We start from the raw sequence: 25,153 nt of genomic DNA on the forward strand, positions 1-25,153 counted from the left end.
TCCACCAACAGCCTCTACTCTTCTGTCAAGGCTTTACACTAGATGTTGGAACATTGCTGTGAGGATTTGATTGAGCATTAGTGAGGTCAGGTGCTGATGTTAGATGATCACTTCTGGATCTCCAACTCACCACAAAGATACTGGATGCTCCACAGCCCAAAGCGGGGGGCTTCATACCTCTCTAGATGACTCTTGGCATTGTGACTTGTGCAGCAGCTCCAGCTTGTCGCATTCAACTAGCAACTTTTCTACAGAGAGTAACCTGTATTTGTGCAGCTGAGCCCCTGAGTCAGCAGTGGGTGCACCTTAAAGTAGCTAAATTCACTATTTCAAAGGATACTTTTGGACATACAGTGGACATACAGTGCAACATCAAAAACTATGAATACAAGGAGTTTAATGTCACATACTGCATTGTACTCAGTCCCAAACAGTAATAAATACGCTCTTTTTGTGATGACACATGCAGTTGTTCATTGCTGATATCCACAATGAAAGCATATTGTGACATTATTTATCAAATAAATATTGTTATATTGCCCACCTCTACTGGAACAGACACGCTGCACCAGCAAAACAGTAGCCCAGGGGCGATCCTAGGATCAGAGCTTTAGGATGAGACCAGTTCCACCCCCACCACTTCCCCCCGTTTTTTTTTTTCTTATATCTTTTATCATTCTATAACATTAATCAGCTGATCAAATACAGACAGTACTAGTCTAGCACCTCGGCTTTAATATCAACACACAGACCGACCAATGGCACAACAGCTCACGTCTCTCACTCAAATTTAGACAGTGGACGGTCGTTGATTGACAACCTGCAACATTAGCTTGATAGAAAAACATCAGATAGCTGCAATAACAACACATAGAGTGATCTGTGAGGACTGCTGCTAATGACTGTAATGTGTTGGTGCTGAGTGATAAGAACTTACTGGAGCCACCACACCACACACGTCACACTGTAACTGGTTCTAGTGTGCGCACGTATGTGTGTGTGTGTGTGTGTGTGTGTGTGTGGGTGCGGGCGCTCTGTGCTGCTACTGCATGGCTTTGGGGTCAGCGGGGCGGAGAAGAATAGGAGAGAGAAAGCTGATCATAACATTTGCTTATCAGAGACAAATTTCTGTAAAAAAAAAAAAACAACAGCTTTTTACTCTTATTTTTAGGGGTGCTTGAGCACCCCTAAAAATGGGGCTAGATACGCCGATGCAGTAGCCTGACATTTTTTAAAATGAATATAAATCCCAGAATAAATCTCGTTTTAGTTAAAAACATCAGTTCTCTATTCTGTCAATGTTTAAGTACTGACAATCCCCACAATATGCTCAGAAATCTTGAAGTTTGCTATCATAATAGCGATATCATATTGCCATATTGGCCACCCCTACAGCAATTCCTTCTGAATACCTTAAACAGGGACTATTTTCCATTTTTCCCCTCATTTCCTTATATGTAGTCTTGTCACATTTCATTAATTCTTTCATCATCTTCATGTTCTCGCCGGGCGCTGAAGATGTAATACTATTCAGACAGGCAGTCTAGCATGATGCTTCTGAATTGCCTGCAATTACAAAGACTCATCTTATCTGGCCTGGCCTGGCTATCAGAATAATATCTCTATTATTTTGGTTGTATTAAAAATGTAAGGAGTTGCTTTTACCTTCCAAATGTGGCACAGACACAAAAAAGTAATTGTGACCTATATTCACTGTATCATATTTTATTTGAAATACATTAATATGCTTTTATCAAACAACGTTCAACAAAATCACTCTGGACCTAAGTATATTTACACACGCATGTGAAGTCAGAATGAATTTATGCGCATAGCTGAAATATACCGAAGAAATATAAACATTTTCATACACATTTGAACAGTGGGGGGGGAAAAAAACACACAAGTGAAATATTCAGCAAACCACCATAGAAATAACTTGATATCGATGTTGCGTGGTATTTGGAAAAGGCATGTATTATGTGCACAGCAAATGCCAGTTATAATATTTCTGTACACTGACCTTTTAAATCAAGACAGACTGAATGTTGATAGTGCAGACCACACTGTCCATCTCTCAGAAATGCCTGTGGATCGTTTAACATGACTTACATCGCTTTTTTAGGTAAAATAAGAGAAACAAAAGCATGCATTGTGTGATTTTTGTTCCATGTGGACTCTGGAATGAGCTTAATGTACTCACATACACCAAGACACACGTACAGACACACACAGAGTGTCATGCTGACTGCAAAGAGAGCTTCTGAGACCATCCATGACATTGGAATAACTATCTCATGGGGAAACTGGAAGGCACTAGTGAACTTTCAAACAAGTTTGGAGCACATCCTAATCTCCTGCACGGACCTTTTCAGCTCCATCTGAAAATACAGGGACCATCATCGTCATCAGCCCTATTCAAGCTGCATTAGTTTTACTCAGGGAGGTCACTATTATTTAAAAGGCCCATGTCATGGCTCTCCAACAAGATCCTTGATTATAATGGAGTATGAATCTGCAGTATCTTGATATTTTACAAATCTGGTAGTAATAACAGTGTTAAAGGACTGAATTGCCTTGCATAAACTGACTAAACCTAAACCTGGAGCTTCCACACTAACATCAGTCCTCATTAAATTGAGCTCATAGTCATGTATTTAAACTTGGTAGAATACATGGCCATGAGCCGTGTTGTTATTGTTATTGAGGGGGACGCCTGTTATGGAATGCTGACTTCACCATGCAGGAAGTGACATTTGAATTTGGTAATTTATCCTTACAAATGAGCTGGTCAAATCTTCTAAAGTACATAACAGAACCTCGTCTGGTTAAACTATTCCAGCTTGAATAGTGCTATAAATATCCAGCGATTTTACGAGTGCACACTTCTTTCAAGCGAATAAAAAAACAGCATTGAAATCCAAACAAAAACTTGTTCAGGCAGAAGAAACAGCTGTGAGACCCAACACTAGTTGCCTCATAGACAAATCCTTACTCAGGCGAGTATTCTGTGTCATCATTGACCAGCTCCTCAAAGCCCTTCTTCCTCCTGCCTCTGCCTCTGGATTTCTGACTGTTGGAGGATGTTGTGTGTTCGTCGTCTTGCTGCTGGTACTGGTTCTGGTACTGATAGCCCCTGGCCTCCGCAGCCCAGCCCTGATAGCAACCCTCTTCTCCGTCCTCCTGTTGCTGGAGGTCATCATCCACAGTGAAGCTGTCGTCCACCCCGGCGTCGTATCTCTGATAGGAGCTGGCGTGGGCCTCCTCTTCTCGGGCACTCAGCTCCAGAGAGCTGTTCCACATGCCATAGCCAAAGTAGATCATGAGACCTGTGCAACGAGAGAAAAGACACAAACTGCAGATGTCCATTACAGGTCAGTCTCAACGTGCAGAGATTTAATCCATCTTGTTAAACAGGTGTTTGGTTTAACAAATTCATTTGTGAAATTTTACCTCTAGCCCCAAATGTTGTTGATCAGCCAAGACATGCGGTCTGAAGTGCTTAGTTTGGCTCTGGCGCTATGAGGCTTATGTAGCTAACAAGTAATGGAAGCTTACAGCCACCAGATGAACAATGAGCAAACTGTATTTCACAAATAAACTTGCTTATGTGGCTGCTAGCCTAGCCACTGAAATATAGGATAATAAATACCATTGAGCTAGCATGTGGCTGCTGACTGCTAGCCTAGCCACTGATATACTGGATAATAAATACCATTGAGCTAGCATGTGGCTGCTGACTGCTAGCCTAGCCACTGATATACTGGATAATAAATACAACCAAGCTAGCATTAGTGCAACTTTCACCTCTGTCACTAAACAAATCATAATAAAAATTGTGACTTTATCTTCATTTAGTACAAAACAGACAGCAGAGAGCATTTTTTCATGCTTTCAGTCAGAGAAAAGGAGCCAAACAGAGGTAGAGCTAGACAGCCAGGTAACTTTAGCTTTTAGCTTGTTTTAACTTGTCCTCCTCCATTCTTTTCTTTGTAATTATGATTTGAAGACAATTATTACTGTTTGAATGGCTGCAATAAGATGTCCGGCTTTCTAGCAGTAATATTTAGCATCTATCTTCATTCTGCGTTCAGTCCACTCCCAAAATTCAGCCGAAAGCACTTGAAAGTTCATCTCACCTTCAAAAAAATTATCAAAAGGGAGGTTTTCCTCATCTTTAAACTGAAAAATCTCACTACTGACTACTGAAACACCACTGTAGAAGGTGAACTCTCACGTTTTGCGTGACATCACACTGTATAGACACCACCATTTTGAGGACCGAATCAGGGAGTGACTGCGCTGCGCAATGCCTTTAATTTGCTGTGCTTTTTGAATGACCTGCAAGACGTGACAGAAGCCGATAAAGACAAGATACACACACTAATTTAGTGTTTCCAGGCTTGGAGCCGCTGCACTGTATAGTTTAGTGTTTCTCTCTGCTGTTCACCTCGTTCAGCTCAAGAAGGGGTTAATTAGCTAATAATATCAGGTATTTTAACCAGGAAACCACAGTTATGCAGTGCAGGGGTTGCAGGACTGGAGCTGAACTCTGAACTAACTGAACTAGCAAACTTACAGAATCACGTCTGTCGAAACACAACGTCGTTTTCTGACCCACGACATTCAGACTTATATTTAACGTTAATGTTTCTCCATTCAAACCTCATTTAAATCTCCGGAAACAGAGAGTAAAGTTATACCGGCTGTCTGCAGCTCCGTTAGGGGGACGACTGTTCATCTCTCGGCTGTTAACATTAGCTAAAGTTACCTAAAGGCTAGAATTGCTCACATCTGTGTTAGTTAGCTGATGTGGCCTTACGCTTCTATGATGACAGAGTTTTTTCTCCTTTTTATGCAGCACCATGGGATCCTTTACCCACCCTGACGTGAAGAGCCGGTGGGCTTCTGTGCTTTTAAACGCTGAGAGACTCTCCAGAACAGGGAGAGGGGTTGTGTACGAGATAAATATGTCAGGAAAACACAAATTTGGTAGCTTTAAGTGGGACCAGGAGTTCAGGGGAAACTGTATAAGGATCACAGCCTATTTTATCGACTTTGTCAAGGTACCATTTTTTCCAAAATAAGGTGAGTAATTTTAGCCATCTTTCACCTCTAGTGATGTTCATGTGGAGCAGCGAAGCCAGAAATTCGGTTACAAATATGGCGGCCACAACAGAAAAATCACGTGACTGAAACCCTAGGATACAGATGTTTACAGATGTAACGGTAACAAATATAGTTATGCTTAAATTGTTTATTTTGGCCAGTCCTTAAACAACGGAATACTGTTTGAGGCATGTGTGTGATGATTCAGACAATGCTAACTTGGTGGTGTAAAAGCTTTAATTACTTCTTAGCTGCATTAGTTAAGCTGCATTAGCTCCAGAGCAAAACTAAATAAGCAACATTCGGCACCAAACATGTCTTGGCTGATGGATTATGTTGCTTTATGCCAGTGGTCATACCTACGGAGCACCACACAGCAAAGCGAACCCAGGTGATGCTGGACAGCTTGAGCATCAGGTAGATGTTCACCAGAATGGCAGCTATAGGCACAAAGGGTACACAAGGTGCCATGTACGGCAACTTTTTGGGGCTTTCAGGCTGCCGTAGAATGATAATGAGCAAGACCACCATTAGGACGACGATGGTCATGACAAGCGGGACCAGCGCCCAGCGGACACCTCCGGAGACTCGGTCGAGGCCATATATGACGAGGGTCCAGAGCAGGAATGTCAGGACGAACAGAAAGAGGACGCAGGAGGTAACGGTACGTCCCGTAGCAGGCGTGGGCTGGGCGCCTGATTCAGGCAGTCCCAGACGCGTCCGCAGAGTGTAGTAGTTGGCACCCAGAATCCTTTTCAGCAGGGAGGTCAGCGCATTGTCCGAGTCATCAGAGTCCAGGCCTTTCTCGCTGACCCCATATCCCGAGCTGTCTGACTGGTAGCCTCCAGAGTCAGACTTGCTAATCAGCATCTCATCGTCTTTCTGCGATGGGTGGTTCTTGGACCCCCAGGCGTCTCCTTCACTCGCGGGTGAGTATGTGTCCCTCTCACACTCTGCCAGAACTCCCTCTTTGCTCCTCCAGGCCTCGGCCTCGTCTGGGGCAATGCTGGTGAAGCCGTCACCCTCAGGCTGGTAACGGAGGAGCAGAACACACACAGACACCAGTGTGTAGGCCAGCAATGTGCCGATGGACATCATCTCTATCAGGTCCCTCAGGCTGACCAGCAGGGCCAGAAGAGCAGCTAGGAAACCGGAGACCACACACGCAACCACTGGAGTCTCAGTGTGCGGACTCACGTGGGACAGGAACCTGATGAACATACAGAAACACACTAAAGCTGTTAAAAATGAAGTGTGTTCAGAATAATGAATGGAGCTGTAGATGATTTTAAAATGACTGAGGAAGCTGTAAAACATCAAGACTGAAGTTAATAATAAAATGTAACATCCAGAACAGGTAAAATTTGAAATGCTGGCCAAAACCTGTGATAAAAATAATCATAAATAGATCATTACAGTATAGAATTTGCATTATATAATAATACAAATCCTTAATTTGTTGTAAACATATCAAAATGATATCTACACTGTAATTCTTGCATATAAAATTGCATAAAAAATTTAAAAAAAGAAAAAAATCTATATATATATTCCATAAGTTATAATTATATTATGTTATATAAAATATATATTTGTCTATAACAAGCGATTCCAAACTTTTGATGGGTACCACATATTACAAATCAGTTACCAAAAGCTATTTTTATTCAATATTCAATATTTCAAGTACTTGAGAAACAACAAAAATGATAAATGATATACTGAAGTCCCCTATTTACAATAATCACAAACGATCTACTTCAAGATTGTAGCCGTCTAAGCAGTTTAATGCCTCTAAAAGCTCACTCACAAAGTTTTTACACAAAATGGTTACAAATATGCTGTATGATATCTGTTTTATGATAGTAATGAGAGTCTTTTGGACTATTTTTAAGCTATTCATGGTGGAGAGGTACATGCAGAGTGTTGTAAAGCAAAATAGTCCCCAAAGAAAATGTATATTTTCAGATTTGCCACTTTTTTACCATCATCAACATTACATACAAAAATTCAGAAGGCACATATGGTTTTTGATACCAAATAAAATGTCTATATTTGTGTTGACAACATTGTAACTCCAGGTTCCAATCAGCACCACTGTAAAGAAATCAGAGTTCACAAGTTTCTCTAAATTTAACCACTTCACATCAAAACACTGAAGGACTTTACATTTTAATATTGAATTATGCAGAAAATTTGAAAAATCAGTGGAATTCCCCTTTAATTGTCAATGTTAGAGAGCTTTCCCAGTCACTTAAGGAACACCTACAGCTCTGTTCATCATTCTGTACAACTTTTTTAACAAATGTAATTATTTCAAACCTGTGAAATTATAAATATAGATTAGAATCGCTTTATGCTTTTATCTGCCACCAACGTTTCATATTATTGTAAATAGTGACGGCATCTCTATCTGAATTAGCATACACTCATTTTGTGTTATGTATGTAGTTCTTCCTGTGGGGCTGTAGAGTGTTTGAGTGGTTTCAGTAAGACAGTCTAATTTTAGACGTGCGTCTTGAATGAAGAACTTCAATTAAAAGTATAAAATATTAAAGCTTAGTAGTTTTTAATGAAGAAACATTGGATTGATATCTGTATCAGTATCAGAAAAGAAAAAGTGGTTTGTTCCATCTCTAATTCAAAACATTGACTCCAAACTTTTGAAAGATGGAGTTTTTAATTAGTGATCATACACATACAGACACACATGAAAGCAAATACTCACCTGAAAAGCAGGCCATCACCTGCCATGGCATAGATGACTCTGGGCATGGGGAAGAGGGAGCCCAACAAACTGACTGTGAGTCCAGCAATGGCTCCAATGGCTACTATGTACTTTCCTGCCAGGAAGCCATGAACTGCAAACATCTCCATCAGCGGCGCATCTCCGTCAATCAGGTTATAGGGCACCATCAGCGTAAGGATCACGCTGACCTACAACAGATTTGTTGTTATTCATTCACAGAGTGCTGTGAAAGAATAAATATTTATGCTCAGATGATCATGGAACTGAAAATTGTCACTCTGAGCCAGCGACAATTATCACTGTCAGTACACAACCTTGTATCCCAAAAAAGGAGAAGGGAAAAACCTTAACTTTTAATGGAAATTATTGGAACAATATCGTTTTCCGAGTAATTTTGGAGCATTTCTATTGGCTCAATCATCTTTAGATTTGAACACATTGCAAATGGCAAACTAGCATTGTCAAAAACAAAAACAAGTTTTGCTCTGACAGCAACAATATGTATTTTTTAGAGGGACACCTTCCAGACTTTCTCCTCTAGCATTACTTTGAGTATAGCATGGTAATAAAAGCATTACATTCTTGAAACACATTCAAATGTCTGTGTTTAATCTAGAACTGCCTTTTTCAGATTATCCCACCTTCCGCTGCCACGCTGGAGCAGTTACATTTTACTGGCTAAATGCGCCAGAATGTAACCGCGACACCATTTAACCTTTTGAACTCCTTGGAACCACCTGTGGTTCCAAAACACACTTTGTCATATTCTGTACTTCATAACTTTCATATTTCATAAGCTTCATTCAAAAGGTGGGAGTCGTATGAGAGCTGTAACTGTCTTCTTCCAGTCAAATAGATGGGTGATGTAATTTTGAAACTTTATAATAAAAGAAGCTGAACTCAATTTTTTTTCTAGTGAAAGTCGACCCATTTTTCCACAAATCTGAACTGTAAACTGGATCTCAGATGGCGTCTCTTCAGTGATCTGCTCTGTAAAAATTATTTTTCTAAAAAAAATACAAAGAGCGTCTAAGATTTTTGGCTTTCAGACGTAAATTGTAAGCATATAGCAATATGTTTATGATTACAAAACACATTTTCTGTTAATTTGAGGGAAACTTTTACAAAAAAAAACAAAAATGTACATTTATTTCATGCAATTATTGAATAATTTGCCTTAAGATCTGGACATGTAAATTCAGATGGAAAAACCAAAATATACCCATGAATTTATAGTATAGTATAGTTAGCATTATCATTTAGCTGGGTTTTCCCCTCATGTTTTGACCGAGTTTTGATATTTATGGCCAAGGTCTTTTCAAGCTCCTCTCAAGGCCTCTGCAGTTGGTTAGCCTTTGTGGTATGACTTATTATGTGTCTATTCAGTCTTTAATAACTAAGGCACCAGAAATATTTTACTAGACACACACGTCTTTTTCACTGAGTGTTCTGCTGTGAAAGCTGCTTACACAAAAAAAAGGCAGAGGCTGTGCAGACTAACTAAACTGTGAGTCATAAATATGGGCACACTTATATTGTGTTTTCACTCCTGATAAAATCTCCATTTTTCTGCAGTGATGTAGACGCTAATAGCCTAAAAGCAGTGAAAGCCATTAAACAAGACTTTACGAATGAAAAAGCAGGTATGAAAGGATGAGGCCGTCACTAAGAATAAGCAACAGATTAGCCCATCACGTTATGAATGAGCACATAAAAGGACATAAAAAAGACACAGCAAGATCTGTGAGCGCAGTGGGCTACTAACAGAGACGTAAGCTGTGAGGCAGGTGACGAGCGAGGCAGTGATGGCGTAGGGGATGGATGTGTTCGGACTTTTGGCCTCCTCTCCTGTAGTGGCGATTATATCGAAGCCGATGAAAGCATAGAAACAAGTGGCAGCTCCCTGCATCACCTGCAAAACACAAAAGTGAATTCACTTTCAGTTTGGTCTTTTTTAAACATTTAGGAATTCCTGAAATGATAAGTATTTGTTTGATTTCCCTTTTTTTATAATTCCCTTAGATATTTTATTTTATATAGATATAGGGAGAGAATTTTGGGATATATGTTAGCATTTTTAGCATAATGCATAGAGAACTTTCACATATAACATGGTTGCCAAATGTACTGAACTAATGTAATTTATGAAGCACATTTTGCCTCCAAATACCAGTTTTATTCATGTCACCTGCGATTTCAATCTTCGCATGCATAAAAATACACTACCAAATAGCAAAATAATATCTTGTCAATTGAAATTGCACTGTATAAATCAGGGGTGTCCAATCTTATCTGCAAAGGGCCAGTGTGGCTGCAGGTTTTCACTCCAAACAAGCTGAGGCACACCTGACTCCACTTGTTTAATCAGCTGATCTCAGTCTTCAAACATTTCATCAGGTGACCTCCTGCTTTGTTGGAGTGAAAACCTGCAGCCACACCGACCCTCTGCGGATAAGATTGGACACCCCTGGTATAAACGGTAAATCAAAATATTCTGTCTGTCCCACATGTATATCGCTGTTGTCTGAAGAAAACCTCGTATCTCCAACATGGTAACTTTACAGGAGAAGGGAAAAACCTACTTTACTCTTAATGTAAGTCAATGGAACCAGAGTAATTTTGAGACGTTTCTTTTGGTCCATTCTTCATGAAACTTACACACAACGTAAAGGCCAACAAACCGTCTTTCATTTGAAATATGAGGTACTGAAAGAGTGCATCGACAGAAGTGTGGGAAACAAAATCTCAGCATCTCTGGATTTACAGAAAAGCAAAGTAAATATCATCTTTTAATCTTCAGTATTTTCTGCATGTCCTTACTGCATTCATGCAGCATCACAGCATTTGTTATTGCTGTATTATGTTAGTTGGGTACATTTAATTCAAATATATTAGACGTTGTCTGAAAAAGCTATTATAATAGAACAATGCAACTGTTTGCCATTTGTATTCAAAAACAATGTAAAAAACGATGTAAAAAATGTCTTTACCTTAACATGACGTACCACTCTGTCATAGTAAAGACATTTTCAGTTTTTCGAAAAATCTGGACAGCCAAAACTGTCCACAGTTGCAGAAACATAAATAAATATGTCTCAACAAAATGTAGCTTTTTTCTTTTAAAATCAAAGTTTTGGGGGATAAACATTTGATACATAGGTTAAAGATACACCATGTATGTTTTGGGGATTTGGAGACCTCTCTGGTGGAAATGTGTAACTGCACACAACATGTAGATGAACATTTTGTAACGTTAGTAATGAGTCACCCTACACAGTGTTTGTGGGTGGAGCATAAATAGGTCAATTAACTTTGAATCTGCTGAACTTCGGTCAACATTGTTGTTCCTAAATATCCCTTATAAAAAACTTCTTTTGACTTAAATGGAAGCTTTCTCACCCCTGACCACCCATAGGGCAGAAACTTGCCGTCCTCCCAGTTGGCTCCAGAGAGGAAAAAGAGGCCCGCGATCACCATGAACACCCAAACCACCAAGTTGACAACATTTAGCGCATTGTTGAAGCTCACAGAGTTCTTCACTCCTAAAGCTACAATCACCGTCACCACCACAGCAATGAGCAGAGCCAGCAGGTCCGGATACGACTCCTCTCCCTTACCTGAGCAAAGCAGAGAATCGATAGATGCATAAATTTACCCCCCTTTACAATCCATGTATCTGCCATACCTTAGAGCACAGCACAACCGAACACGGGGTAAAATGTACCACAGACTGTTTATGTAGTGAAACAGGTCCAAGTATAACATACTTTTCATCAACTTCTCATCAATATCATGTGTAAATTTGGCAGATTTCTCAAGATTCACTCCGTTTTTATACCATAAAAGGAATGTTGTTTATCATAAGTCATTTTCGTGTTCCTGTATTACTATATTGTGTTTATAAGTCACAGAATGTACACCTGTGTATGTTAATTATCCTCTTGGTGCCTGTAATATAGCACCATTCTGAATTAAGTAAACAAATAATAGCGAAAGCTTGTCAAGCTAAGTAAAGCCTCCGCATGGTGGGGTTAGTTGTCACACAGTGTTACAACTAAGCCTTGAAAGGTAAACAATGAGAGAAGCCCATATGCCTCATATAAATTCAAAACATTTCATTTTAAGATGTTTTTATGTACAGATTTACCAAAAAAATGTACACATCATGTACATAAAACACATTTTTGCTTTAGCCCACTGATATTTGCTCTTTGGCTTTGTGATGAAAAATAAATTAAGTTAATCATAAATCATTAATCATATTTATGCTGATGCACGTTGGAAACACCATCTGGTGCAAACAACATACAGTTATATTGAATTAATTGTGTTTTGCATTAATTTAGCAGATTTTTAGTGACTGTTCAGTCTGGGTAACTTGTAACTTTCTGCACTCCTGTCACTTTTGTCTGAATTCTTCAAAAATGGTAGGCTGCTAGAAGTGTAGGCTGCTTGGTCAAGATTAATCCCTGTTAATCACTGCTAATTATATCTAAAATAACTCAGTGGAAACTATTGACTGTTCTATGTTGTGCAGATTTAAAAAAGAGAGAGAAATTATTTCAGACTTAAAATCGCAGGCCCACACTTTAGTTCCCAACTCTCTTTATTCTCATACAGTTGTATGCAAAAGTTTTGATACCCCTAGTCAATTTACATGTTCTGTTGATTCTGAACTAAATAATAAGTAACACATCTTCTACGGTAAACAGTTTTTTCTGCAAATTTAAGAGCACAATTTCTACTGAAGTGCTGAGGTTTAAATAAACCATTAAATCATACTAAAACACATTAAATGTGCTGTAACTTTTGCACACAGGCCACATTGTATGTTATATTTTTTCCACTATGCCAAACTCAGCAAATAAAGACTAATTGTGCATTAAAGTGTGCAGAGCTGTGTTCTCTGTAGATGATATGAGAACATATTTTCTTTTAGAAACTCAAAAAAACATCATTTTACCAGGGGTGCTCAAACTTTTGTAGAAAAAGTACTTAAATACAAATACTCGTAGTACTTAAATACAAATATTCACAGGAGTTAATGATACTATAGTAATAACTCTTAAAGGAAGGATTCATTGAAGAATCTAAATCACACAATTGTCCACTCACCCCAGACGTAATCAATCAGCCAAGATGTTTGGGGTCCTAATTGTGCTTCTTTAGTTTAGTGCTGTGTCTATGAGGCTAACGCTGCTAACAAACTCTAGAAGTCAATAGACACCCAAATTGTTTTTTTAAATATATGCCATGTTTACATACTGTAGGTCATACTGTGCCCTAAACTACATCAGCAACTCTGTGTGACCTTAAACAGAATCAGGATTTATTGGCTAATTATTTTTGCACATACAAAGAATTTGTCTTCGGTTACACAGTTACTGGCAACTGAAGGTTCAGTGATGACCTGGATGTGGATTAAGAGAAGTTTTTAGGGAAAATATTTGGGTGACTACTGACTTCTAGTGTTACCAACATTAGCCATGTAGCTCCAGTTTACACCTAAAGAAATCTGGACACCAAACATCTCGGCCGATTGCCTGCATCTTGGGTAAGTGGACAATTGTGTAAATTTGACTGACAGGATAATAAAAATAAGCTAAGCTAACCAGAATAAACACAAACCAGAAACAGATGAGTGTGTTCATCATAGTGACCGCGTATTCCTTACACCAGTACAAATGAGCTCCCGGTGAACAGCGACAGCTGACAGGTCAGAAATTGATGTGTTCAATAACAGTATATCAGGTTACCCTGCCTTACTCACCCAGGCCATTTAGAGTGCCCAGATGGTTGATCATGTATCTGCTGATGGTGTGGTTGGCCAGGGAGTCGAACATGCTGCTGAGAGCGCTGGCCCCCGCCGCTGTACCGATCAGGTACTCCAGAATGAGATTCCACCCGATGAAAAACGCCACAAACTCCCCCACTGTCACGTAGCTGTAGGTGTAGGCTGAGCCGGTGGTCTTTGGCACTCGCACCCCAAACTCAGCGTAGCAGACTCCTGAGAAAGAAACACATTTTAGCATTTAACCCCTTCAACCATAAGCTTATTAATTCAATTACTGTTTGGTAACTAATTTGAATTATTTGGTAACTACTAAGAAATAGAGCTGGACAGTATGACAAAAATGATCATATCTGTGTTAAAAAAAATTCACAATATGCTTCTCTATGCTAATCATGGATATAATTAAAACACCAACAACTGCCTGTTTCATTTAAAAAGAGTATAACCAAATCAAAATCAAATCAAATCACGTTTATTGTCACATCACATAACACAGGTGCGAAAGTGAGTGAAAATTGTAGGTGTGTTGTAGGTACCCCTCGTAGTACTTAAATACAAATATATATATATATATATATATATATATAAATTATATTCTAAATATACACATTAATATACAAACAGTTTTGCACAATTCTCAATGTACAGTTTTGTAACAGTAATATAAGTTATGAAATAAAAGCTATGATATGTACAGTTACACATTTCCATATATGTAATTAGTGAGTCTGAGGTAGATAAATGAGAAGCAGTGTACACAGGGGATAGAATATTGATTAAACATATATTCTAGATTATACAAGATATGGTAGAAGATGTACAACCAGCTCTGTTTAATGGATTTAGTGCTATGCAGTATGTAAAATATTGTAGAAAAAATATTTTTGAGAGTATTTCTTTAAATGTGGCACTACTGGGCCTTTTTTATGTTCCAACTTATCAGTTCAGAAAAACGAAATATCCTGACACATGTTGTGAAAATGTCTTGAAGTATTGTGATATTTTTCCATATCATCCACCCCCACTATGATATTAACTCTGAGTGTGACGATTACCCAATTAAACTATTACTTGTTTTTAAAGGGCCCATGTTCTACATGTCTTTTGCATATAATTTTTTCCCTTGAGGTCCGAGTTATAATTTTTGTGTGGTTTTATGTACCAAAAATGGTCATAATTTATTTTTACATAGCCATTTTGTAACCTCTCTTTATCCCTTGGAATTAAACAGGCTGCTTTTGTTACTTTGCCTTTAAGACGGTTGATAATCAACATAAATGAGCTCTGTTCTGATTGGCTGTCCTCTATTGTGTCGCATTCAAGAAGCACTCATAGATGAAACACTCCCTACAGCTACAGTATGAATGGGCGGGGCTAAAGTACTGTAGGTTGGTTCTTGTGACATCACAGAAACAGTGAATTCAAAACAGGCTGTTTTTGCAGTTTAGTTGCCATATATGGACCTCAGGTACTGGGGAGTGAACAGTTTGAAATGTTGGTGATGTTTGCACATCGGTCCCTGTCCATCAGTTTCATCTTTCAGGCACAATTCTGAGGAGAATTTCCTGTAGACTGAATTTTTGCCACTGCTGGTCGACCTGTATGACCGTACACTTCGATACACCTGCAGATTCAGTGACTTCCTTCACACTGTGGCCTTTGGCGCCCAAATGCAGTCACTCGTTTTTGCCAATCATTAACATCTGCATTGCAGCCCAATTTCCCTCACATTCACTGTGCTGTACCACCTCTTCTCAATCTATGAATCCCATCACACACCCCGCAGGTGTTTATAGCCCAATCATCCTTGTGCAATGCCATCTGCAGGAGCCTGAAGTTACTACCACTTTAAACACACAAGGCGACAAATTTTTGTCTGGGGAGCTTAGTATTTATTAGTTTTTCATTTGATTAATATTTACCTTCTTGATAAATCAGTAATGATTAGTTGGCAGATTGCATGATAATTCATATTTTAAATTCTTCTACTGCTCTTTCCAGAAAAATGTCAATTTTTATTGCTTAGCTTTCTTTTTAAAAAATGTTGATTCTTTGATCTGCAAAATAATCTGCAGATTTGTTGCTGTATCACTTCCTACTGTAATCAATAATAACAGTCCTAAAGCTCATATGTAAGTTTTGTAGTTAATACGAGTGAGGAACTGAAGTGTGGGCCACATACAGGCCTTTAAAGTTTAAGGGGTTAAAAAACTGCTGACACACTAAAACGTCTAGGGTCCATAAATAAGTGACCTTATGAAACATAAACAGCAAAATATCTGATCAATACAGAGTAAAAAGGACTCGGGAGACCGAGGAAGCCCTTTGAGAATGACAGGCGCGTGTCTGGATCAGATAAAATGAGAAAGCACACAGAATGGCCCATCATAATCACAGGCAGGTGCTCCCCCCGGCTTTCCTCACACACATACACTCACAAACACTCACACAACACCAGCATGACCACAAAGGAGATAAGGACAAATTAGAAGTTATCTGGGCTCCAACAGACACGACTCACTCATCATAGAGAAGACAGACGAGATTGAAATGCTGAGAGAAGAGGCTTCATCACTTAAACTGCATGCTTAGAATTTAGTTATCATTTTTAGACTTAGTGTACAGTAAGTATTGTGAATTGAGGTAAATAAATGTAAATAAAATAAAACAGTAAATGCAGTTTTTGAGACACATAAGACTTATATAAGCACGAAATTTCTAACTTCTAACTTTTTCATAAATTTTTTATGTAAAAATAATCCTCCTTTGCAGTAAAATAAAGCTCTGCTAATCGTTCAACACAGTTGAATTATTTATTAACAATAAATGGCCTTAAACTCTGGAGTTAAAGTAGAACTGCTAATTCACCCTTTAACCCTGAAGATTGGCTCACAGACTGCTGGTCTCCATAGCAATGCAGACAACAATCTCGTCTAGCTAATAGCTAACGAAAAGGCAAAGAGAAAGATTGAAGACGAACATCAATAATTTGGAGACAAATGGACTAATTTGCATTTATAGTCACTCCAGCTGGTTTCCTGATACGTTTAATCTGCAACGAGAAACTGACAAACACTAAAAAGTCACAAAGCTGAATTCAGCTTCTCATTCACCAGCTTCTTGTTCGAATGTTCCCGTTCCACCTTAAATAATGCAGCAGTTACATTCTGGCGCCTCAGGCACCATTTAAGGTGGAACGGGAAAACTCAAAGAAGGAGCTGGCGAATGAGAAGCGACTTCAGCCTCGTAAAAAGTCAAACGTTGAAAGACATTTTACAAGAAACTGTTCTACTTTTCCTGCCAGAGATGCGAGAAAAGCGGCTATAGCTCAGCTAAAGCTTAAAGCAGAGCAAAGTAAGTCTGTGTTTTCGTTTACGATACATTTTTTAGCCTATACTAGTAAATTAGCACACACTGAGACATATTTACAGCCAAGATGGTAAAATGGACATAAAGTGTTGTGGCTCCCAAGATGGTTTGATTTTGTTGAAAGGACAAAATGGCTCTTCCTAACATTTGGGTTGCCGACCCCTGGACTAATGTTTAGAGGGCAGCGCTGAATAATGTTAGCTTTTTTGTTAGCTATTTAACTAATTCTAATGTTTTTAGCATGCATGCTTATACTTTTATTTTCACGAAAAAAATATAAGTATTGTTTTACAGTACATGATTCTGTGTAACTGAGACATTAATTTGAGAGTGTGTGCACATACCAAGTAAACATAGCTAGCAGAGTAGCACAATTTTCTAAGCCAACTTGGCTGCTTTTTGGTTTGTACACTCTTAAAAGATGGTTCTTCAAGGGTTTTTTAGCAAAGAACGTGGTTCTATAGAACCATGAACACTCCAAGAACCCTTTGCATGATTAAATGGTTCTTTGCATCTTGAAAGGGTTCTTCAGATTGGTGGAGAATGTGTTGTATATGGTTGTATATAGAACCTTATACATAGCCAACACATATATTGTGAAATTTTAGCTGATGATCAATTATCATCTAATAATAAGCAGTAGATGATTTAAATGTCTTTTCTTGTTAATTATATGCATCTATTTAATCAGCAGCTAAAATTTCACAGTGGTGACAGCCCAGCGTGTAATATGGTCATGATACAGAATGCCACATCTTCAGAGGTCTATGGAACTTTGCCTGATGGCACAGTTGTGAAGGGGCAAAGTGGTTTGATTAGTTTAGCAATCGAGTAACAGTCAATTCATCAATCATAAAAATAACCAATAGCTGCAGCCAGTTATGTAGTTATGAAGTTATGAGAGTGAGGAACTGCATTGAGAGCCCACTTATGGCCCTTTGCAATTTCATAGGTATAAACCTGAAAAAAAAACCCTACAACTGATATCACGACTCGGATGTCTGACCTGACAGAATGGATGCCACAGCAGCGATGATGAAGGACATGATCACTCCAGGTCCGGCCATTTCCTTGGCAACGAGACCAGCCACCACGTACATTCCGGTGCCCACGCAGCTGCCCACACCGAGAGAGACCAGGTCCACTGTGGTCAGCACCTGAGCCAGCCTGGTGCCGTGCAGGTCCGCCGCACCCTCCTGCATGGAGTCCACCGGTTTGGTCCGCAGCACGCGGGAGTGGAGGCCGTACCAGGACACCTCCCACTCTATCCGCCTGGGGTCCAGCTTGGCGAAAACAGAGCTCGTCATCGTTCAGACCTTTTAAACTCAGTGTGTAATGAAACGTCCTACTGTCTGGTGTTTTCCCCCAGTGTCACCACTTAATGTGCTGCCTCACAGCCTCCTGTTCCAAATGCTTCCACCTCACTTGTAGCAAAGTTCTCACGTCACTCTCTCAGAGAGGATCCACCAGCACCTGGGTCAGCATGGTGCTGCACACAAAGCAGGGCTGCCCAGAGATCCTGCAAGAAAGCCAGAACGGGAGCAAAAGGATTAACAAACTGCAATTACATACATTGTCCATACTAGAGGTCTGCATAGGGCATGAAGTTGAACCACGTGAACTGACTCGACCAGGACCAACTGGTAGTTCTAAATCAAACCCAAACCCGACCTGAACCAGCTCGCACGCAGTAACGGAGATGGGATTATCGTAAAGATAGTTTTAGGGAGCTATTCTGAACGTAGCTATAGACTATACTAGAAAGAGAGAGTGAGCATGCACAAGAGAGAAAATGCAAAAAAAATCTGGCATAAAAATCACTTGAAAATGCTCCCCTACTGACCAAACTATATAGTGTTAAAATTATGAATTCTGCTTAAAATGTATTCTGTGAAACAAACAAAACATCAGCGTTTTTTAAGACAATAGAATGATGTATCCGCCCAATGACAGCTGGGATAGGCTCCAGCACCCCACCGCGACCCAGAAGGATAAGCGGTTTAGATGATGGATGGATGGATGGAGAATGATGCAGTTGTGTAGTGCGATTATTTTCCTACACACTTAAAAATGATGCTTCTTCAAGGGATCTCCTATATAGAACCATGAACATTCAAAAAACCCTTTACATGATTGGGTTTTTTGCATCATGAAAGGGTTCTTCAGACTGATGAAGATGGTTCTATATAGAACCTTTCTGAAAAGGGTTCTATATAGCACCAAAAATGTTCTTCTCAAAGGGTTCTTCTATATTTACGATGTCAGGCTTGTTACAGTAGCAGAAACCTATATAAAATATAACAGAAACTGAATGTAGTAAAAAAAAAACAGTCAATCAAAACGTAATTATCATCACACTGACTCAGGTGAAATGTTGCCATGGTGCGATGTCTCATTTGACTTTTAGATTAGACATCACTATGCGCAGCAGGGTATTGAAATACAAATGGACAAGAACAAAGTGGACGCTCTGGTTGAACATCATACGGACCGGCACTGAGAGCAGACAAAGACAATGACAGCCTCACGATCACAGCTCTAGCAAAGCTGAAGTAGAGTGATCCTGACCAATAACAGCCTGTACCCATTACAATAAACATCCACTTTAACTCCTACTTTGCAAGGTTGGATGATACCTTCAGTATATGGTTACAGTGTAAGAAAGACTGTGTGACTGTAGGAGGGGAGAGAACTCTGAGACTCTAACTCTATTTTTATGTGTTCTTATTCTCTTCTCACTTTCTCTATTTTCATCTCCTCCGTTAGCAACCTTTTGCTATAGGGATGCACAATATATTGTTTGTTAATCACTACTGCCATGTTGGCCTTTGCAATACTGATATTGCAAATTGCTGTAATATGCAAATGGGCCTTCTAAACCAATCACAGTGCTTTTTACTGTGTACTGGGAGCATTTGAACCAATAACAGTTCCAAATGAGCATTGTGGTTGTTTTGATTAATCAAGGTGCTCATTAATCCAACTAAAGCAAACTATAACTATAACTATACATAACCATAACTATATATATATAGTAGCTAGTAATAGTAGTTGTACATACATAGTATATGTACATTCTTGTTATATATGCATATATATGCACAACAACTATATATATATATAATTATAATTTTTTCTATTCATTGTGCCAGCCCTTTGCCCTTTACTACTTTTTTAGACCTTCCATTCTTTTCAGGAGACCTTCTATCAGTTTTTAAAGAAATCTGCAGGGATATTTTTCCACATTGCCAAAGATCAGCTCTAAATAATCCCAAACACTCTCAGTGATGCACAGAAACACCTGTGGATTTTTTCAGATCTGAAGTAACAGTGGGGCTTGAGTTTCTCCTCTCTTTTAAAGATGAAAGGTTTAAGACCTGTTCATGTGATACGGACAGTTTGGTGGTCTACCAGGTGGTTGTTCAGACCCCATTTTCTCTGTAGCTTTTCATCATTTTTTGAACTTTGCGACTCCTGTGTTTTTCACTTATTTTCATTTGACTTCCTCCTTCCTTATGCAAGTGGGTTATCTTATATCTAATCTCCTCAGAAACATCTCAGTAACTTGTATTTAATGGCCATTTTGACTGGAAATCAAATGAATATAGGGTGCTCAGACTTTTGCACATTACTGTGCATGTATGTCTTGTTTCTCTTACTCGGCTCTGCAGATCCCTTTTCACTTTGGTCCTCTGCACTGATACCATCGCCATGTTTCATCCCTTTCACTCTAATATGCACCTGTGGCTCAGAAAAGCTCCAATTACAGCAGCTGACTGATTCCAGACCTGTCGGCTGGGCTGACAGAGTGAGACGCCCCATCTGCCCGCCCGTAATTACCACTCCCGGTCCAGTGGGACTGCTCTGCACTCGTAAAGTCGGACAGCATCTCCACCATGGACACCTTACATAAAAGAGACTGGCACAGCACGCAGCAGGGCTTTATTCATAGACACCATTATATGATTTAAAATAATGGTTTCTAGAAGGCTGCTGACATGGTGGTTTGGTTCAAGCATGAGCAGAAACTGTGGTTTGTTTGGAAAACTCCTGGAAATGTGCTCAGAAGAACCACGGGGAGTTTTTAAAAATGTTTCTAAAGAATTCTTATTGCAATCAAAAACGTTCTGTAAAACTTCCTTTTAATATAATTTAAAGAACCACCAACAGTTCTTTAACCCTCTATTGCACAGTGTTGATGGCAACTATTACTTTATCTCAATTGTTCTAAAAAGCAGTAATATAAAATCTAATATAAAAGTAATATAAAACTAAAAAAAAAAATGTTTACCTATTTAATTGTGGAAAAAGGGTCTTTTACTTTGAAAGGATAAATACTTCATGACATCACATGACGAGAAATTTTTATTATGATGTTGTTATCACCATACATTCCAAATACCAATATTTGTAAGATTTTATGGTGCTATGGTACGTTTGTGCATTGTTGCCATATGGCAACAATTTACCAAGTAACCCACTTAATTTTTAGAAATAATTTTTCTTTCAAATACTTCCATTATTTAAGCAATTTCAAATTACAAAAACACATTAAAACATTTTATCATGTTTAAGTAATAATTCATGCAATGGAAGGTTAAATTATACTGAAAGGTTCTTTTGGGAGCCAAAACCAAACGTGTTTCCATGGCAGAGCTGCCGAAAGTCGGCCAGTGAGGACGTTTGCCAGCCAGGAAGTTAAGCAAACCCTCACAACCCCCCGCCCTTCATTTTAAAAGGGAACGAACATACAGTTTTATGCAAAAGTTTGATTACCGCCCGTCAAATTACATTTTGTTGATTTTGTAAGTGACAATAAGTGAACACATCCTCTACAGAGAACACGCATTTGTCTCCTGACTTTAGTGCACAATCTCTATTTATTTGTTTAACACATTGAAAATAAAAAAGGTTGGGCGCCCAAATTTGTTGCATACAACAGTAATTTTATACTATATTATTATATGACTGATATAGTAATATTATACTAACTTAATAAATTCTTATTTTCCTTATAAAAATGCATTTCCGTAACAAACTATGGTGTAATATTCTAAAATACATTTAAAAAAACAAAAAGTTTGGGCACCCCTGTTCTTTGAGATTGCTTCAAAGGGTTTTTTTGTCACTTTTATTTTTAGAGAGACAGAGAGAGAGAGAGAGAGAGAGAGAGAGAGAGAGACACTTGTCCTCAAGTGTTACTGCCTCAAGTCTTTTTCTCTTTAGAGGTTGTAATTACACTGATCAGCTCCTCATGTCTGACCGAGTGACCCACTCTTTTCTCAGCTCTTTTCACTCGCACAATTCAGTAGGTCTGAACTGTAGTTAGCAATTGACTGAAGTATTTCATATGAAATGATAAAGGAGGGCAAAAACTCTCACAAACTCTGCAATCACAGAAATTGGTGGGCGATATTGAAAAAAAATACTATATCGTAATACTTAAAGACATTTTTACTATATACAATATGCACCACTATATTTAGTTTTTCTGAGATTTAATAAGTTGGAAACAGACAAAATAGAACCTGTAGTAGTAAATAATATAATAATAATAATAATAATAATAATAATAATGAACCTACAACTACAACGATTTTAATTCAGCGTTTTACAAACTGCACTAAACCCATTTAAACAGGCCTTATTCTGCTCTCTTTGTAAAGCAAGAAATAGGTGGTCAGTGTTCTTTAAGCACTAGCAACATCCAAGATATACTCAGAAAAGCGCATTGACACATATTTTATCACGATAACGATAAAGTATAATCATATCGCCTACCCCTACACTGTTAAAAAGATGGTTCTTTATGGGTTCTTTAGTAAAGAAAATGGTTCAATATAGAATCATGAACACTCAAAGAACCCTGTGGATGATCAAAGGGTTCTTTGCATCGTGAAAGGGTTCTTAAGATTGATGGAGAATGTGTATATGGTTCTACATAGAAAGTTTTTGAAAATGGTTCTATATAGCACCGAAAAGGTTCTTCTACTGTTATGATCTCAAGATTGTTACAAAAGAAGAACCCTTTTTGGTGCTATGTAAAACCATATACAACAATTCTCCATCAATCTGAAGATCAATTTCACGATGCAAGGAACTCTTTAATCGTGCAAAGGGTTCTTTGAGTGTTCATGGTTCTATATAGAACCATTTTCTTTACTGAAGAACCCTAATAGAAATAATCTTTTTTAAGAGTGTAGAAAACATACACTCCTTAAAATAAAGGTGCAAAAATGACGAGTGCAAAAATGATGAGTGGGTCAGAAGAACATTTTTAAAGGTTACAGAACTTTCACAGAGGGTAAAGGCTCTGTCCTAGAATCCTAGAACAATCGGACCATAGCCATATCAATTCAAGTCTAGAGTTATTTAGGTACCTTTATTTTTAGGAGCATAGGGAAAAATCCTTGACATCAAAAGCTAGAGCATGTGTATAATATAGACATCATCAGAAAAGTGGTTCCTCAAGTGTTCTTCAGTAAATGCAGTGGTTATATATATAGATTGAGTGACACCTCAAAGAGCCATTTGAATGCATTAATTGGTTATTTGCCTGGTTAAATGGTGCTTCTATATGATGGCAAGCCTGTTGTGTAACAGAACCTTTTCACGAATTCTTCTATACAGAACCAAAAAGGGTTCATTGTTGCAAGACAAAGAATTATGTTTTGTATATAGAATCTTAGCTACACTCTCAAATAAAGGTAGTAAACTGTCACTGGGGCAGTGCCCGTCTCGTCACTGGGGTGGGGCCCTCAAGGGTGCATCTCAGTACCTTTAGTCAGGGAACATAACTGAACCATAATTCACTGAAATCATATTTTCTAAGCTGTACTGACTCCACACACCCCGTCACGTCTCCAGGCTTTTATTTTACTGTTCTGTTTTAAAACATTCGGTTATGAAAAGGTACAAAAACTGATTTAAGGTTCACAATCAGACCTTAAAACCACTGTAGTACCTTTGAGGGAACATTTACATTGTTTGTACCTTGATGAACGAAAAATGTACCTGAACAAAACCTTTATTTCTAACTTCAATGTAATCAGGTTTTATGGGCCTTTTCTTTGGCGCATTCATTATGAAACGATGTAACGAAATAAACTGAAAACAAAGGATCTGATTTCATCAGCAACAATATACTAAAGAGCAAATGACAATAATTTAAAATTACTCGGAAAAGTCCGATACGAAACACCACCTTTCGCTGTAGATACTGACGTCAGCTCATATAGGCTGTTTTGTGGAGATGATTCATTCAGTGGACCTTGACTGATGAGGCACATTTGATTGCATTTGCTCTTTATGTGCAGACAAAGCATTGACGTCACAGCTGGGGGCCAGCGAGGGCGGGTGGGCTGAAGGATGGACCATCCATCAGATAGTGTGGAGGAGGTGAATCTAAAGCAACAGGCTTCACCGCACTACCTTCAGGCCATTCCTCAGCAGGGGAGTGGATGGCAGAGCCGGGGGAGAGCCAGAGCGCAAACCTTGGCCACTGTGTTTACGTGCAATCTATCCCTGTTTGTGTGCAATTTCAGCCACCTTACTTACTTATGAGAGATACAAAATAGCAGGTTTGGACTGGAGGATGGTGCTTTTGGTGCTTGCCAAGTGTAAGAAGAGAAACATGCGGCTGGAGGAACATGCTGAGAGAGACTAATGCTTTAGACATTATGCGGGCTTTGCTGAAGGACAGTGCACGTTAGGGTTGGGTAGATCGATACTGAAGTGTTCTGACGTTTCTGTAGGAGAATCGATCCTTAGATAAAAATATCGTTGCCAGTAGTTTTAATACATTCGTTTTAATGAAGCTGGTGCTGAAAAAAATGTGATCAGTGCAGCTAATAAATGTATAACCAGGCGTTATCCAGGTAGACAGTGATAGGTCTAATAATAGCTATTTTAATCATTTAATACTCATAATTTCTGAAGAATGAGACAGCATGGTAATTTTTCTTTTTGATACTTATATTAGCTGATACTGACCTTTTTTTTACCAATCTGTGCTTCAAACCTTCACTAAAAAGACCATGTTCTACACTCTTCTTGCATTTTTACCCCTAAGATCCACTTATGACATTTGTGTGGTTTTATATTCCAATATAATCTCTATATGACTGTTTTGG

At 38.7% G+C, this 25,153-nt stretch overlaps 1 protein-coding gene across 1 annotated transcript in view; it reads right to left on the reverse strand.

The window, feature by feature from the left end:
• Positions 1-1,544: 1,544 nt before the first annotated feature.
• slc7a14b (solute carrier family 7 member 14b) overlaps positions 1,545-25,153 on the reverse strand; it is a 29,020-nt gene continuing 5,411 nt past the window's right edge. The window contains exons 2-8 of the mRNA XM_036558801.1: positions 18,028-18,540; positions 13,629-13,865; positions 11,258-11,475; positions 9,624-9,770; positions 7,838-8,046; positions 5,469-6,319; positions 1,545-3,329 (exon numbers count right to left, since the gene is read on the reverse strand). Of these exons, the coding sequence (XP_036414694.1) occupies positions 2,992-3,329; positions 5,469-6,319; positions 7,838-8,046; positions 9,624-9,770; positions 11,258-11,475; positions 13,629-13,865; positions 18,028-18,328 (2,301 nt within the window). The 5' untranslated portion in view covers positions 18,329-18,540 and the 3' untranslated portion in view covers positions 1,545-2,991. The remainder of the gene's footprint in view (positions 3,330-5,468; positions 6,320-7,837; positions 8,047-9,623; positions 9,771-11,257; positions 11,476-13,628; positions 13,866-18,027; positions 18,541-25,153) is intronic.

The sequence above is a fragment of the Colossoma macropomum genome, unplaced genomic scaffold, assembly GCF_904425465.1.
Source record: "Colossoma macropomum unplaced genomic scaffold, Colossoma_macropomum, whole genome shotgun sequence".
Classification (NCBI taxonomy): Eukaryota; Metazoa; Chordata; class Actinopteri; order Characiformes; family Serrasalmidae; genus Colossoma; species Colossoma macropomum.